The sequence below is a fragment of the Mauremys mutica genome, chromosome 2 (genome assembly GCF_020497125.1).
Source record: "Mauremys mutica isolate MM-2020 ecotype Southern chromosome 2, ASM2049712v1, whole genome shotgun sequence".
Taxonomy (NCBI): domain Eukaryota; kingdom Metazoa; phylum Chordata; order Testudines; family Geoemydidae; genus Mauremys; species Mauremys mutica.
The window spans coordinates 121,210,340-121,228,023 of NC_059073.1; the positions used below are offsets into that span (position 1 = coordinate 121,210,340).

Genomic DNA, 17,684 nt, shown 5'->3' on the forward strand with positions numbered 1-17,684 from the left:
TGCACCCCAACCTGGAGCTCCAACATCTACACTGCATTATTGTGGCCCGAAGTCCAATCACACATATTCCAGACTTCCTAGCACCCTCCCAAAATGTGGCCGCTCTAGCCCTTTATTCTTGGTGAAGTGTGGGAAAACTTGACTGTCCAGAAGACAAAAAGTTGGCCCTAGAGATTCTTTTGGCAGCCTCCCAGAGCATGAGTCTAGTGGGGCCACGTCTGCACTGCAAACAAATACGGCTTGAACCCTAGGTCCCAGCTTGACTCAGGCTTGGACTCTCCACTCCCCTGGGGTCTGGGATCAGGCCATGGGTTAGTGCAATTTGTGTGTAGACGGAAATGGGGTTAGGTTTGCGCCTCAGTTCAAACCCTGGGCTTACACTGCAGTGTATATATATTTTTGGTGTCAAAGGAACCACAGTAATTAGGTCACCTGATACAGATGTTTTAGTCCTTGCTGTACACTACTTTCCAAAAATAGAATACAGCTAACATATGGATTGAAACAGGGACCATTGCCAGCACAACTGACAAATGTTGCTTCATACGTGTGCATTCCTGTTCTGACTTCTGCAATATAACTGTGGCTGTAGACACATTAACAGGATGTGACAGTCATCCCTATATGGTACTGGGGGAAAAAATCTGTGTTAAATATTGTCAAAACAAAAGGCGCTTACTGCTTCAGAGATCTTTCCAAAATTGGGAGAGACAGATAACCTGCAATTTCTGTGGCAAGGAAACTGGTAGCAGTGCTATATGACCAAAGCAAGAAAGAAACAGAGACCCACAAAGACCTGAATTTCTTGCACCTCAATCTAGCCACCAAAAATGGCAAGTCACTTGCCAAACTCTCACCATGTGAGGACAGTCTGGAAGAGCATGTAAAAAGAACATCTTGGCAAACAAAGATTTAGATGTTTTCACACACAGATACACCAGATATTGGATCACCACTGCAACATGGATGGAAAAATGTGGATGATGAACTACTTCCTGTATTCTTCAAGAGTCCAATGGTATCAGAGCTCCACAAGTCCTTATCTGCATCTGTACCAATAGGGATTGCTGCACTATCAACTGTGTCTATAGCCAGAACAATCTTCCCTGCACAGAACTGTGTACATGCCGAGGGCCAGGCAATGAAGACGGTGGTAACCCATGCACTCTCAATAGAGATCATAATGATGAACAAGATGCTAATGATGTTGACTAGAAATTTAAGTAGTGCTATTACATTTCAATGATACCTGTACAAATGTATTATCAGAATCTGATATACCCTTTAGATTGTGGTTGTGATACTTTAGCTCACAAAAAAAATCCAGCATTACATCTTGAAATAATACACAGTCATTAAACTAACAGAAATGAATATAAATATTTCAAAGTGGTCATTTTAACCTATTTATCAAACTACTGTTTATCTCTCCTCTTCTCCTCCCCCCCACCCCCCAGCCCCATTTCTATGGTAACAACAGTCCTGGACAATTCCACATCATCTCTCATTTTAAACTAGACATAATAAGCTTTCAAATGATGTATGATGTGCACGTGTGTAGAGAGGGTATATTCAGTTGACCAAATTGGTGGTGTCTGCTGCCCACCTATCTGCTATCATGTTATACATAGGGCTGGAAGGGACTCCCTGCATCACTGAGTACAATGCCCTGCTCTCAGAGGCAATCACATCACATAATCCCATTAATCCCAAATTTATCAAGATCCACCTTAAAACTAGTTAGGTTGTTTGCCCCCACTATTACTGGAAGGCTGTCCAGAACATGACTCCGCTGATGGTTAGAAACCTTCCTCTAATTTCCAGCCTAAATTCATTCATGATCAATTTACACCCATCTGTATTTGCATCAATATTGTCATTTAGCATAAATAGCTGTTCTCCCTCTGTGACATTTACCTCCAATATATTTACATAGAGCAATCATATCCCCGCTAAGTCTTCATTTTCTAGCCTAAACAAACCAAGCTCTTTTAGTCTCCTCGTGTAAAATTAGTTCTCCATTTCCCTTATCACCCTACTAGCCCTTCTCTGCACCTGTTCCAGTTTGAATTCATCTTTCTTAATAACATAAGATCAGCCATAATGGGTCAGACCAACCATCCATCTAGCCCAGCATCCTGTCTTCTGACAGTGGCCAATGCCAGGTACTTCAGAGGGAATGAACAGAACAGGGAGCTATTGATGATCCATCCCATCATCCTCTCCAAGCTTTTCGCAGTCAGAAGGTAGGGGCACCCAGAGCATGGGTTTGCATCCCTGACCATCGTGGCTAACAGCCACTGATGGACCTATCCGCCATGAACTTACCTCTTTTTTGAACCGTGTCATTGTTTTGGTCTTCACAACATCCCCTGGCAACTGTGTGTTGTGTGAAGAAGTACTTCCTTTTGCTTTAAACCTGCTGCCTATTAATTTCATTGAGTGACCCCGAGTTCTTGTTTTAGGTGAAGGGATAAATAATACTTCTTTATCCACTTTGTCCATTCATGATTGTATAGACCTCTATCCTATCCCCCCATACTCATCTCTTTTCCAAGCTGAACAGTCCCAGTCTTATTAATCTTTCCTCATATAGAAGCTGTTCCATACCCTTAATCATTTTGTTGCCCTTCTCTGTACCTTTTCCCAACCAGAACTGCATACAGCATATCATGGATGTATATAGTGGTATTATGATATCTTCTGTCTTATTATCTATCGCTTTCCCAATGGTTCCTAACATTGTTAGCTTTTTTGACTGCTGCACACTGAGCAGATGTTTTCAGAGAACTATCCATAATGACTCCAAGATCTCTTTCTTGAGTGGTAACGGCAAATGTAGATATAGTTGGGATTACGTTTTACAATGTGCATTACTTTGAATTTATCAATACTCAGTTTCACTGCCATTTTGTTGCCCAGTCACCCAGTACTGTGCGCTCCCTTTGCAAATCTTTGCAGTCTGCTTTGGAATTAACTATCCTGAATGAGGGTGACCAGAACTGTACACAGTACTCCAGATGAGGTCAAACCAGTACCTTGTACAATGGTGTTAATACTTCCAGTGTTTCATATTTCAAATTGAAACAGACCAGTAAATCCATGAAAAAAATTAGGAGCTGAATAATCAAATACTTGTTGATTTTCTTCTCAGTTCCACTTCTCCTTGAAAATGTGAATGTTAAATATAAATATATCTTTTTAAGAGGGTCTCAAAACAATTTATGATGATTTATTGAGCCTTACATCTGTGTTATACTATTCTAAACTCCCTCCCCCCCTCAATGAATAAACTGAGGTACAGCAAGACTAAGGGCTTGGCTACACTTGCGAGTTAATCTAGTTAAGCTAGTGTGCAATAAAGGAGCCCTGGACGCACTAGCTCACTACTTGTCCACACTGGCAAGGCACATAGAGCGCTCTGACTCCGCAGCTACAGCGCTGCTGGTAATCCACTCGGCGAGTAGAATAACGTTTGCTGTGCCTTGGCTACAACACCCGCCCGCCTTGGTGTTAGTGTGAATGAGGTGTTACTGATCAGCCTCTGGAAACATGCCCTAATCCCCTTAAATCAAGTGGCCACTCTTGTCATTGTTTTGAACTCCTGTAGGAATGTGGAAATGCCCTTTCAAAGCTCCAGTCTGTGGCCATGGCTACACTTGCAAATTTGCAGCGCTGCAGCAGGGTGTGAAAACACACCCTCTCCAGCGCTGCAAATTGCGGCGCTGCAAAGCGCCAGTGTGGTCAAAGCCCCAGCGCTGGCGCTTTGACTACACTTAGCGCTTCAAAGCGCTGCCGCGGCAGCGCTTTGAAGTGCAAGTGTAGCTATAGCCTCCGACATCCAGCATGCAAGCCATTACTGTGCAATGCTGTGTGTGTGAGAGAGAGAGATGGGGGCAGGGGGAGGTCTGCTGCTGTCTGAACTTACAAGACAGCATGCTGATATGCTCTCAGCCCCCCAAAAACCCACTCTCTCTCTCCCCCCACATACACACAACACACTCCGTCACACTCCACCCCACCCGTGCCATTTTAAAAGCACGTTGCAGTCACTTGAATGCTGCAATAGCTACCCACAATGCACCACTCCCAATGCCGCTGCCAGTGCCGCAGATATGGCCACGCCAGTGCACTTGAAGCTGTCAGTGTGGACAGATTGCAGCACTTTCCCTAGTGCGCTCTACGAAGGCTGGTTTAACTCAAAGCGCTCTACATCTGCAAGTGTAGCCATGCCCTAAGGCCATATCTACACTAGCATTTTTGTCAATAAATGTTGTCGGTTAGGTGTGTGAAAAAATACACCCTGACTGACATAAGTTTCACCAACAAAAGCGCCAGTATGGACTACAGTATGTTGACGGGAGATGCTCTCCCTCTGACACAGCTACTGCCACTTCTTGGGGGTGGTTTAATTATGCCAATGGGAGAGCTCTTCCCTGTCACAGAGTGGCTACATGGAAGCTGTGCTGCTGTAAGGTCTCTACTGTAGACATAGCCTAAGTCATTTGCCCAAGATACACAGCAACTCAAGACTGGGAACACAGCCCTCTCCTGCCCACTCTATAATTATGCAAAAAGATTTTGATCACCACAAAACAGGTTTACCACACAGATTAGTACTGAAATGATGCAAGAGTCAGGACCTTGGTTAACGTGAAAGAATAGGTCATTACACTGGTTTTGCTTAAATGGACACAATACAAAGCTTTCAATAATTAATTCTCCCCATTAATGGAACCAAATCTTTACTTGTTAGGAAATATTAGAAATTCATTCTTACTTCTCATCTGATGAGGATTCCTGCTCAGCTTTCATGCCTTCAGAAAGACTTCCTTTAAATTTATCTTCCTTAATTTTGCTTCTACTCCTACGTCTACGACCACCCCGTGACCTAGACCTCCTTCGAAGCCGAGATCTACTCCTCCGACCTCTATCCCTGTTGAACAGAAGGAAAAAAACAGGAAGAAAGGGAAAAATAGTTTATGATTAGTTTAGTGTTGATTTATGGCCAGACAATATTTAGTTGATATTGAAATATATAAATAGGCACACCAAACAACCCTTTACAATAGTAAGCTTTAACAATGAAACTAACGTTATTATTCTGAAAGAGGCTAAGATGAGTGAAAGAATGTGTAAATGTATAACTTTTTGGGGCAGGGAGGATATACGCATGATAGAGCTGTTATGAATGAGATAATAAAATATTTAATTTTTTTTCTATCCAATTTGAATAATGGACCTGTATTTAAACAATACTGAAAAGTTCCACTGCAAGACGTTTTTACCTCCTCCGAGGAGACCTGCTTCTCCTTCTTGGAGACCGGCTGCGTCGGAGTGGTGAACGAGATCTCCTTCGGATGGGAGACCTAGATCTTCTTCTGGATGGTGACCATCTGAGTGGGCTGGCTTCTTTTGATCTCTCACGTCTAGAGAGAATATCATCTCTAGGTCGGGTTCTTGAAATAAAAAAAAGAAGAGAAAGACACTAGTATCAGGGGCAAACTGAAAACAAAAATCACAATTCCCTCTTAAAGCTCACTTTAAAAGCTTACTGCAAGTGAGACTCCACCAGAGGGGTAAGTATACTTCAGCGCTGCCAGTCTGCTTTGCATGTCTCCCATCCCTGGAAATATCTGCCCAAACACAGACCTAATTCAGCACAACTCTTGCAATAAAATTTGTTAATTATCATCACAGAGCTAGAAGAAGTAAAAGAAAGTTTTTGTTTAGGTATTGTATATAGTGGCCTATTTTAAGTTAATGTGCAAAAGTGTTGAAATTAATATATACATAAAATAAAAACTGAATCCAGAGGATGGATCCTCTCCACAACATTAGAAGTAATAGCTCAAATCTGGGCTTAAACTACTTAGCTGTAATCACTGTAGAGTCAATTTTAATTTAGAAAACAGATGTGGCCAGCTATGATTTAATTAACATTATGTGGTTACTATTGTAGCAGGAGTGTTGGTGATTCTGTGAGAGGCATCTTTTCACTTGGGACATTACTGAACCAGTTCCGTACTGTTGGTAAGGGCCACCGTTTTGTAAGTAACTATTTCAAATAAGCTTTAGTATTTTTACAATATATACCTACAATTCTACATGAATGGCAAGTGAATAGTTATGCAATGTTTGCATGACAGATGCAACATAATGAAGGCATGAGATCTCAGCACATCCCTCGGCCCGCGCCGCTTCCCGCCGCCCCACTGGCCTGCAGCAGTGGGAGCCGCGATCGGCCGAACGTACCGACACAGCAGGTAAACAAACTGGCCCGGCCCACCAGGGTGCTTACCCTCGCAAGCCGCGTGCCAGAGGTTGCCAACCCCTACTTTAAGATGATAGTACAAAATTCTGAAGCCTTCTGATTTTTGCACTTACTTGAGAATCTTTGGTGTTTCTTAATATTTTAAAGTTACCTGGGAGAAGAAAGACGCCTCCTTTCTGATTCTCTTCGTTTCCTTTCCGCTGATCTGCTCTTTGCTCTTCTACCAGGAGACTGAGTTCGAGAGGGTGATTTACTCTGTTTTGATCTGCGATCATTAAGGAGAGGAGATCTGCTTCTTCGTAATTTATCACGTTTTGGAGATAAGCTTCTTCCTTTAGGGCTGCGGCCAGGTCTTCTACTAGGAGACCTGTTTTCTTTCCCTGAAGAAGCATCTTTTGAAGGAGATTTAATTTGCTTCTTCTCTTTGTCAGTCTCCGATCTCCTTGATTTCCTGTCTTTTGATCGTGACCTTCTGTCTTTGGATTTGCTTCTTAATTCTATTGGAGATTTGGATTTTTTGCCACGATCTCGACTTTTGCTTTCATTTACAACTGGAGACCTTCTGCGATCTCTTGCTTTATTCTTATCATCTGCTTTATTCTTATCCTCTGGAGGAGACTTAGACTTTCTATTTTTCTCTTGAGAGCGCCTTTTAAGGGTTGGAGACTTTGATTTCCTTGTTTGATCTTGAGATTTAGTTCTTTTAGATGGGCTTTTTGATTTTCTCCTCTCTTTTGATTTGCTTCTAGTTGTTTTCTCTTTCACTCCGTCAATTCCTATCTTGCTTTTCTTTTTATCAGCTCTGTGCCTAGTCCGTTCTTTTGATTCATTCTTACTTGCTTTTTTGGAACTTGTTTTATTGTCCACAAGCTCTAGTTTCCCCTTAGTGTTTGATGATTTAGTTGAAGACCTATTGCCATTTCGCACCTTTTCATTGATTTCTCCCTCTTCTTCAGAACCTGACTCATAACCTTGTAATATTAACCCCATCCCAGACTGAACTTTTCCTTCCATTAACTCATTCTCAAGTTCAGCTTTTAATAATGCTCTTTGTTTTTCCAAATCTTCTAGAGGAGCTAAGAAATCAATTTTAGTTCTTTTTGCTGGTCCATCTTCTTTGTCAGAGGCATCAACAACCTCTTTCCGTTTATGTTTCTTATGTTTGTGCCTGTGTTTATGTTTTTTGTCCTTGTCGTCTTCTGAAGAATGTTTGTGTTTCTTGTGTTTACTTCGGTGTTTGTGTTTCTTTTTTTTGTGTCGGCTGTGCTTATTCTGAGGTTGTTCTCCTTCTGATATTTCACCATTTTCTTCATTGACACTTCTCTCAGAAATATCTGCATCTTCAATTCTGCAAGTACATTAAAATGCACATCAGCAAATATCAAATACTTCTACTTACTATGTTCTTATACTTCTATCATCTTGACATAATTTCATTTACATGAGACTTGTAAAAACTTTCCAAAAATCAAGATTACACTCTGATTTCAGGATACTGAGAAGTTATTTTCTGTCTATGGAATCATACTTGGGTGCATCATACAACCAAGTTGTAATGGCAAGTAAACCTCCCGCCCATGCACGTTATTTTGATGTCCAAATGATACTGATGATGGGAGATCCAGCAAGTATATTAGCAGATATATATCATACATGTTTATAATACCATATTGTGTCAGTTTTCAAGTTTAATGTTTATAGTAGCACTATATGTTAGCATTACACATCTGTGCTGCAAAGTATTTTTATGCACCACCTTAATCTTATCTTTATTAAGCTCTTACTACTACTGAAGGAATTCGGCACCACTGCACAAGTGCAGAATTTATGTGCCCCCAGAGATTATTTCCCTCCCCTGCAGAATAACTGATTCTGATGGGGTGAAGGGAAGTTGCAATTACACCTTTCACTCATCAGGGACTGATGTGGTGCCAAAGAGAGGGCAGCTGGCTCATGGGCCAGAGCAGCCAGCCACAAAGAGGGAGGGGGCAGAGGCTGCCTTCCTCAAAGGGCCCTGCCTGTGGGGCCAAGTAAGGAGGCATGGGATATGGGGGCATGGACAGAGCAGGGCACATAAGGCTGCTGGGTGCAGAAAATCACACAGACTGGGGTTCAGAAGTGTTGGGGGGGAGGGGGACAGAAGCTAGTGAGATGACAACATTGAGCCAGGGGCTGAATGGGAGTGGGGGTGCAGGGCCATCTGAGGAGGGGGAAGGGGATGGTACTATGCCTGATTGAGTGGGGGGCAGCTATGCTGGCTGAGTGGGAGGGGGCAGGGATACACAGAGACAGGGGCAGCTATGGGGTCAGGGTCATATGTGCCTGACTGAATGGGAGAGTCTAGGGGTCTGCATGGATGAGGATCCCCGACAATCCCTCCCCCACCAAAAGAAACCTGTTCCATACATCTCCCACCTATACCCAAACAACTCTCCAGAATAGTTATATCTGTTGCAGCAGTCATTAGAAGGGATGCCAGACTCAATTTGACTTTTGCTACATTTGTGATGCTACTTGTTCTCATGTTTGGCTTGACCATGTCATGAAACGTCTAAACTTGAACCGTTTAATAACTGCCACCATCCTGTCAACATTGCTTCTTTTTTTTTTTTACAATTGTCTCAATATGGCAAATTCTGAACATTACTACACATTGTATTATGATAGTTATAGTTTTTATAACTGCTTTCCCACAAGCTTCTTATATAACCTCACACAATTTTATACTCTTCACATCCTGAGTCTGATAAAACTCTGGAAGACATTTTTTCCCCCCATTTTATTCTATTTAGAAGCTGAAATGGGTTCATTCTTGATTTTTATATATTATTTATTAACTGCAATCCTATCCCTCAACAATCACTAATGCAACATTAAGGTTACATTGTTAAAATTTAAAAGTCAGAAAACAGAAAGATTAAAAAAGAAACAGTAACCCTGACAGACGGCATATATCATTATACTGTATATGTTTTATTACATATACACTAAGATACACATTTAACCAGGAAGCTGTATTATGCACATTGTGAAAGTTAAAATATTTGTTGGGTAACTTAAGATTTACATGTCTTGTCTTTAACTGTGCAAATGTAACACTTTAAGTACTACATTTATTAATTTTGCAATTTACATAAATACACGCCCTAACAATAAATAAGACTAGTATTTGCCCACAGTAAGTCATTCTGAAGCAATATATATCCTATTTTCTAGCCAGGCTATTTAAACATACCCAAGCTAGCACCGCTACTCTGTACTTGTTTTTAAACTGTGTATTAGACTTAGGCTGTAGTATATTTTAGAAAGCAATAAATAAAAGAAGACCTTAAAAATCCATATACCCACTTGTCCTAGCAAGGGAAGGAACCTACATTATCCCATTCTGCAGAATCTAAACTTCTATTTAAAAATAAAGCAGACCTTATGACTGGCAAAGATAACTTTCCACCAACGTCTTGTCTAGATGAGGCTAAAAGGTGTTTCTAAAAAATAATGTTAGCTAACACAGTTAAACTTTAGTGTAAACAAAGCAAATCCTATTTTAAACAAGTTGTTGTGTGATCCCTAAATCAAACATGTACACAACTTGCCCTGTGTAAACTAGGATGGTAAAATGTGTTAGCCAACACTTAAAAAGTTTAGACAAACACAAATAGGAACGGAGTGCAAACCAATGTAGTGTCATCCTCCTGAGTCCGAAGAGAGACTGCTCCAGTGCCTCTGCTGCTGCTATTAGTTTTGCCAAGTGGAGGTAGAGTGAAATTAATTCATATCTGGTATTCAGAATCCTGGGGACGGCATCAGAGGCAAATCCTAGAGTTATTCACTGGGGAGGAAAACCCAAAAAGTAAAGGCTGGGAGAAGTGTAGAATATCAGAAGTCTCTCTCCACCACCACACATTTTAGCAGACAAGAGGCTTTTGAGGATGCTGGAAAAACACAAAGCACCTTTTATATTTCTACAGCTGGAGAGGAACAGAGGTCCAAATATAGAAGACACCTACTAGCCAGAGATTTATATGAAAGATGGAGCCTTCAAAGATAGCCCCGGTATAAATCCCACTACTGTTCCCGTTACCAAGAACTAAAACTTAGTTAACAATTCTTTTAATACATGTGATGGAAGAGTCCAGATCACTTTCCAATAGCTGTAATGGTTCTTTAATTCTAACAGGAGAAAAATGATAAAAAGCAGTAACAATTTTAGTCAGTAACAGTTATTACTTTGAGAACTAAACAGCCAATATAGCTACAAGTGAGCATATCAGTGGAGTTAAAAACATGCTACTTATATATGTCAACATCTGACTATAGCCACACCTCAATCACATATTTTCTCTATATATTCTTTCCCGTTACCACTGATTATCAAAGTATTTGTATGTAAATGAGCACCTCTCTATTTCTTATCAGCTTCTTCCACATGCTTATTATAATTTGTGACAGCAGCAAATTATGTTGGAGGAAGTGGAGGTCATAACAGGAGAAACAAATTTTACACTGCATCTGCCTCAATAGATACCTGCCCCCCCCCAAAAAAATCTAGTTTACAACTTTAATTCCCAGTGGCAAATTGGAATTTGAATAGAAGCTGCTGCAATCCAAATCAGACACTGCTGTTCAAGAGATTCAGAGAGGAAGCAAGAACTATATGGTATGCTTAAGGCTGTGAGTTTGTAACGGAGGTCACGGATTCCATGACATTCCATGACCTCAGTGACTTGCACAGCAGCCGGTACACCTGGACCGGGTGCTGCCTGAGCATCTCAGGCAGCCTCTGGGTCAGGCATGCCAGCTGCTGCTGGGGCAATCTTGGGCCACTGTGCCCACCTCCCCCAGCAGCAGCAGGAGTTTGGGTGTGGAAGCGGGCTTAGGGCTGGGGTACGGGAGGGTGTGAGGGCTCAAGGCAGTGCTTACCTTGGGGGGCTCCCCAGAAACAGCAACATCCCCCTCCCTCAGCTCCTAGCTCAGAGGCATGGCCAGGCAGCTTTGCACACTGCCTCCGCCTGCAGGCACTGCCCCCACAGCTACCATTGGCCGCGGTTCACAGCCAATGACAACTGCTGAGCTGGCGCTTGGGACTGACGCAGCACGCAGGATTGCCTGGCCACACCTCCGCCTAGGAGCTGAGGGAAGGGGATGTGTCCATTTCCAGGGAGGTGTGGAATCTCCAGCTCCTGCCCACCCAGGCTGTGTGCCCTCCCAGGCCACCCCTCCACAAGCACTCGCAGCATCCCCTGGGCTGCCCCCATGGCTAGAGGTGGGCATGTGGAGGGGGTGAAGTCTACCGCTGGAGGCTCCAGCTGAACCAGGGGATGGTGGCTGAAGCCTGCCCCTGGAGCCCCTAGGCACTGCAGAGAGGAGCCACTGCTTTGCTCCCTCCCCCATTCATCTCTGCACAAGAGGCTGTCGTAAACACAGGAAAAACCCCTGGTGGCCGCATTTGAAACACACTGCTTTAGGGCCTACAAGTCCACTCAGTCCTACTTGTTCAGTCAATCGCTAAGACAAACAAGTTTGTTTACATTTACAGGAAATAATGCAGCCCACTTCTTATTTACAATGTCACCTGAAAGTGAGAACAGGCATTCACATAGCACTTTTGTAGTCAGCGTTATAAGGTATTTACGTGCCAGATATGCTAAACATTCAGAGAAGAAATCAAGGGCTGTTTATAAAGTGGCGGTAATCCCAACTCACTTTTTTCCAGACCAGAAGATCACCATGGGTGAAGTCAAAATGCCCATTGTGATCCTTGGAGACCCCGCTTACCCTTTAATGCTGTGGCTCATGAAACCCTACACAGGGAGCCTTGACAGCAGCAAGGAGTGGTTCAAACACAGGCTGAGCTGGTGCAGAATGACTGTGGAGTGTGCTTTTGGCCGTTTAATGGGCCGCTGGTGCTGTCTGTATGGGAAGCTGGACCTGGCCAATGACAGCATCACCGCGGTTATATCCTCCATAACATTTGCGAAGGGAAGGGTGAATGCTTCACTCAGGCATGGACCTCGGAGATTCAACACCTGGAGGTTGAATTTGAACAGCCAGAGAGCAGGGCTATTAGAGGGGCCCAGCGTTGAGCTGCAAGGATTAGGGATGCCTTGAGTGAGCAATTTGAGGCTGAAAGCCACCAGTAATGTCTGGTGCCCTGCACCAATGTTAATAGGAATCTGTGTTTGCTAAGCTGACTTGCAGTGCCTGTTGCTTTCCTGGGCTAAGGCATCTTTTACTTTATGCAATAATAAAGAATGTTTTCAAAGGCAACAAATCCATTTATTGAATAGAAAATTCATTTATTGAAAGGAAACAACTGCTTGGGAAACAGAAAGGGCAAGGGGTTGGGGTGGGGAATGGTACAATCGCAGATTTGCGTATGTCCTGTTATCATACTCGGCCTTCCTGTCTGGAGTGCTGTGCAATGAGTGCGGCACTTCAGGCTAGCTAAAATGCATGGAGATGGGGGTTTAGTGCAGTGGGTAAGAGTCGTGGTTTTCAGGGCTGGGTGGTGAAGCTATAGGTGTTGGAGGCAGCTGGTGGTGATAAGAACCCAGATGTTGGGGAAAGTGGGTTGGAGGTGACATGGGGGCACAAGGGAAAAAGTTTTGGAACAAGGACTGCGGGGCTGGGAGGGAGGGGAGAGGCGCAGCGTGGTAATGCTCCGCCTGCATGGCTACGAGCACCGGGATCGAGTCTGTTTGGCGCTCCATGATGCTTATCAGCCGATCCATGCTTTGCTGCTAGTGATCTGCATTCTGCTGGAGGATCCTCCTTTCACTCTCCCTCCACTCCTGCACTTTTAGATTCTCGTTAAGTGACTGCTGCATTACTTCATGCAGCATGTCTTCTCTGCTTCTACGTAGCCTCTTCTGGATTCTTTGCAGTCTCTCGGCCGGTGATAACATGGACAGCTGAGATCTCAAGGTTGCATCTGTAAAGACAAAATGCAACACTTAACAGAGCCAGCATTGTTCAAGACAGAGCAATGATTCCCCCGGACTTAAGGAGGGCAATCACAGTCTACACAATAGCATAATTTGCCCATCCCAAAGTGAGCGCACATAACCCACAGGAGCCCCAAAATGGTAAGCACAGGGTCAAGGGGGACTGATTGTTTCATGGCTGTACTGTCTTCTGAGTTTCTGTGCCTTGGGGAGCGCAAACAGCTGCAGGGGTCCCCTATACTCAACACTGTCCACACATTTTCCATAGGAGTTCGTCCTGGAAGATCTCTCGCTGCTGAGGGTGCCCTGGGAAGCAAGGGAGGGTCTTCTACTACAATGCAGCTTCTGCTCTGGCCCATATGCAGCTTGCCTGTGTGCAGCAATGGTCCCCCCACGGCACAGCGGTGTGGACACGTTAGCCTGACTGGGACAAAGACCACATTGGCTCTCCCAAGAAACCTGCGCAAGCGCATTGCCCAAGTTCTGGCTGAGACCTTTGAAAAGATCACTGAGGCCGATTACCGTGATGTGAGAGAGCACATCAACGCCCTAGTCTGCATCTAGGCATGCATGCAGCCCTAACCCTCCTCACCCCAAGAGTCCACACCAAATAACTTCCTTCCGAAAATAAAAGGTGCTTACCGGGAACCTCCTCTGGTGTTGGTCCTTCGCTAAGCACCAGCTGCTGCGACTGGCTACCTTCCTCCTGGCTTGAGAACAGCTCCTGGCTGCATGCATCTAGGGATTCCGGGGTGTCTTCCTCCTCCTCAGCACACTTACTCCTGCTTTGCTCCTCCTGCTGCCTTGTTGAACTGGGCTCTGAAGTGTCCATAGTGGTACTCAGAGAGGAGGTGGGGTCGCCTCCAAGTATCACGCCCAGCTCTTTGTAGAAACAGCAGGTCGCGGGGGCAGCGCCGAAGTGGTGGTTTGCCTCGCAGGCTTTGCGCTAGGCATGCCACAGCTCCTTCACTTTAACCTTGCACTGCAGTGTGTCCCTGTCATGGCCCCTTTCCATCATGTCTCGATATCTGCCCAAAGGTATCGTAAATCTTACGGCTGGAGCCCAGCTGGGCTGGACAACTTCCTCCCCCCAAACACTGATAGGTCCAGCACCTCGCAACTACTCCATACTGGGGATTGCCTGGCGCATGGAGGCATGGTCACCTGGAAAGATTCACTGAGAGCACTCCATGCCTAGATGAGCAAACAGGAAGGGGATTTTCATAATTCCCAGAGAATTTAAAGGGCAGGTCTGACGGTTGGTCACCTGAAGGCAGGGCAGTAGAGTTCAAACTGATGACCAGAGTGGCTAGAACAGGCATTGTGGGACACTTCTGGAGGCCGATCAGAGTGTGTTAACAGACCAGGGCTTCCACACTGGCTCCATGGTGCTCCAGCTGGGGCACAGCAAGCGTTATGCTTCTCGAGGAGGTGAATTACCAGGGGCCCTCCAGCCGTGGCGTCCAGGCGCTCTACGTGCCTTGCCAGTGTGAACACTGGGCTGCTTTAATGTGCTCTAACTCGCAAATGTAGCCATGCCCAAAGGAGAAAGAAACGGGAAACCCAAAGAAACACTTAAAAGACACCCTCAAGATAATATCAAGAGGTGTGGCATTGACACCACACACTGGGAGACAGCAGCCCAGGAGAGGGATAACTGGCAAAGACTTGTCAGAAAGGGAACATTCACTTTTGAGGAAAATTGCCTTGCCCTGGTCACAGAAAAACGCCAGAAAAGAAAGGAAAGACTGCTGTCACGCAGCAATGGTGGCCCAACCCTGTCTTCCAACACCTCCTGCAGTGTCTGCTAACAAGACTGTGTCTCAAGAATCGGACTTTGCAGTCACCAAAGGACCCATGAAAAATAAAACCTATGAAAGAGATCATCCTCAACCTTGAGGGATCGCCGACGAGGCTCAACATTCATATGCCCTTTCATGCTTCAGCCACCATTCCAGAGGACATACTTCCATGCTGATGACACTTGTTAAAAATATAATGCATTAATTACATTTGTGACTGAACTCCTTGGGGGAGAATTGTATGTCTCCTGCTCTGTGGTTCTACCGCATTCTGCCATATATTTTGTGTTATGGCAGTCTCATATGATGACCCAGAATATGTTGTTTAAGAACACTTTAATTGCAGATTTGACAAAATGCAAAGGTACCAATGTGAGATTCTAAAGATAGCTACAGCACTCGACCCAAGGTTTAAGAATCTGAAGTTCCTTCCAAAATCTGACGGGATAAGGTGTGGAAGGCTGTCAGAAGTCTTAAAAGAGCAACACTTCCATGCAGAAACTACAGAACCCAAACCACCAAAAAAGAAAATCAACCTTCTGTTGGTGGCGTCTAAACTCAGATGATGAAAATGAACGTGCATCAGTGCACTCTGCTTTGGATCGTTATCAAGCAGAACCCATTATCAGCACAGACGCATGTCCTCTGGAATGGCGATGAAAGCATAAAGGGGCATATGAATGTTTAGCATATCTGGCACATAAACACCTTGCAAAGTCGGTTACAACAGTGCCAAGGGAATGCCTGTTCTCACTTTCAGGTGACATTGTAACTAAGAAGTGGGCAGCATTATCTCCCATAAATGTAAACACTGTTTTTCTTAGTGATTAAGTAGTAGGACTGAGTGGACTTATAGGCTCAAATTTTACGTTTTATTTGAGTGCAGTTATGTAAAAAAAAATTCTACATTTGTAAATTGCACTTTCACGATAAAGAGATTGCACAACAGTACTTGTATGAGAACTGAGAAATACTATTTTAGTTTATATTTATCAGTGCAAATATTTGTAATAAAAATAATATAAAGTGAGCACTGTACATTTTGTATTCTCTGTTGTAACAGAATTCAATATAATTGAAAATGCAGAAAACATCCAAAAATATTTAAATAAATGGTAGTCTATTATTGCTTAACAGTGCAATTAAAACTGTGATTAATCGTGATTAATTTTTTTAATCGTTTGACAAGCCTAGTTATAAGCTTTCATTACTTTGCATACAAAAGTAATGCAAAAATTGGGTCGGAAAGGAAAGTATATCAGTTTTCTTCCTCACTCTACTGTAAATAAGGATCAGACTGCTATTTTCCTTTATGCACTCCTGATTTATAAGTCTGCCATAATTTAATACAAGCAGCAGTCAATTTTATCAGAAGCATTTCTTTGTATATAAGAGTATGTAAACTGAATCAGCCAAGTAGTCCCAATTCAGAAGACTGATCTTTTATTTCACATAGTTCACATTCGGACTCATAAAGGCTAGAAACTTTTATAAAATAAAGTTTAAAAAAATCTGCAGATGAGTATGATGTAAGTATTGGTCTCTCTCATGGAGAGAGTGGGTATTTCAGAAACTTCTTTTTCAGTTCTTTTTTAAATGAACAATGAACTTTCCACTAATCCCTTTGGAAGATTACTCCAGAGTAACAGATTTCACCATGAGAAAGATTTTCCTGATATTCACCTTAAGAGTTCGTTTGTTTATTTTCATCCTATTACTCTTTGTTGCAGTTTTCTGTACTACTTTAAACATTTCCCCCCACTCCTTGGTGTGTACGTACTTTATATATTTGTCAGAGTTGTTACATTACCTGTCCTTTTCTCCCTCCTCCATCACTGATTACTCAAACTATACATAGTTTATTCTTTTAATCTTTCCATGCATGCAAATTTCTATGCAAGCAGATCTTCCCCTATAATTTTTGGTATGCACAAAATGCTCTCTACAAAATTAAGTTTTTGTTTATAATTTTCTAGCCCTTCTGACTACCAGAGATCAGTCTATATCAGAAAAGTTTTCACAAATGCACCACTGTAATTTCACTGAGACAGGTTTCAGTGGTAGCCGTGTTAGTCTGTATCAGAAAAAAAAAAAAAAACGAGGAGTCCTTGTGGCACCTTAGAAACTAACAAATTTATTTGGGCATAAGCTTTCATGGGCTAGAACCCACTTCATCAGATGTATGAAGTAAAAAATACAGTAGCAGGTATACATACATGAAAGGATGGGGGGTGCTTTACCAAGTGTTAGGTCAGTCTAATGAGATAAATCAATTAACAGCAAGATATCAAGGGAGGAAAAATAACTTTTGAAGTGGTAAGAGAGTGTCCCATTACAGACAGTTGACAAGAAGGTGTGAGTAACAGTAGTATTAGTATTGGGGAAATTAAGTTTAGGTTTCGTAATGACCCAACCACTCCCAGTCTTTTTTCGAGCCAAATCTGATGTTATCTAGTTTGCAAATTAATTCCAGTTCTGCAGCAATAAATTTGTTAGTCTCTAAGGTACCACAAGGACTTCTGGGTTTTTTTGTAATTTCATTAATTACTGTATATACTCATTCATTAGCCCGTTTGTTTATAAACCGACCCCCCCCCCCCCAAGATGGATAAGTAAAAGTAGCAAAAAATGTATGACCCTTTCATAAGCCAACCCTATATTTCA

At 43.1% G+C, this 17,684-nt stretch overlaps 1 protein-coding gene across 4 annotated transcripts in view; it reads right to left on the reverse strand.

Moving 5' to 3' along the window:
• PRPF4B (pre-mRNA processing factor 4B) overlaps nucleotides 1-17,684 on the reverse strand; it is a 56,591-nt gene that overhangs the window by 36,187 nt on the left and 2,720 nt on the right. For all 4 annotated transcript variants that reach the window (XM_045005680.1, XM_045005679.1, XM_045005682.1 and 1 more), the window contains exons 2-4: nucleotides 6,426-7,622; nucleotides 5,289-5,459; nucleotides 4,781-4,936 (exon numbers count right to left, since the gene is read on the reverse strand). In XM_045005680.1, coding sequence (XP_044861615.1) covers nucleotides 4,781-4,936; nucleotides 5,289-5,459; nucleotides 6,426-7,622 — 1,524 coding nt within the window. The remainder of the gene's footprint in view (nucleotides 1-4,780; nucleotides 4,937-5,288; nucleotides 5,460-6,425; nucleotides 7,623-17,684) is intronic.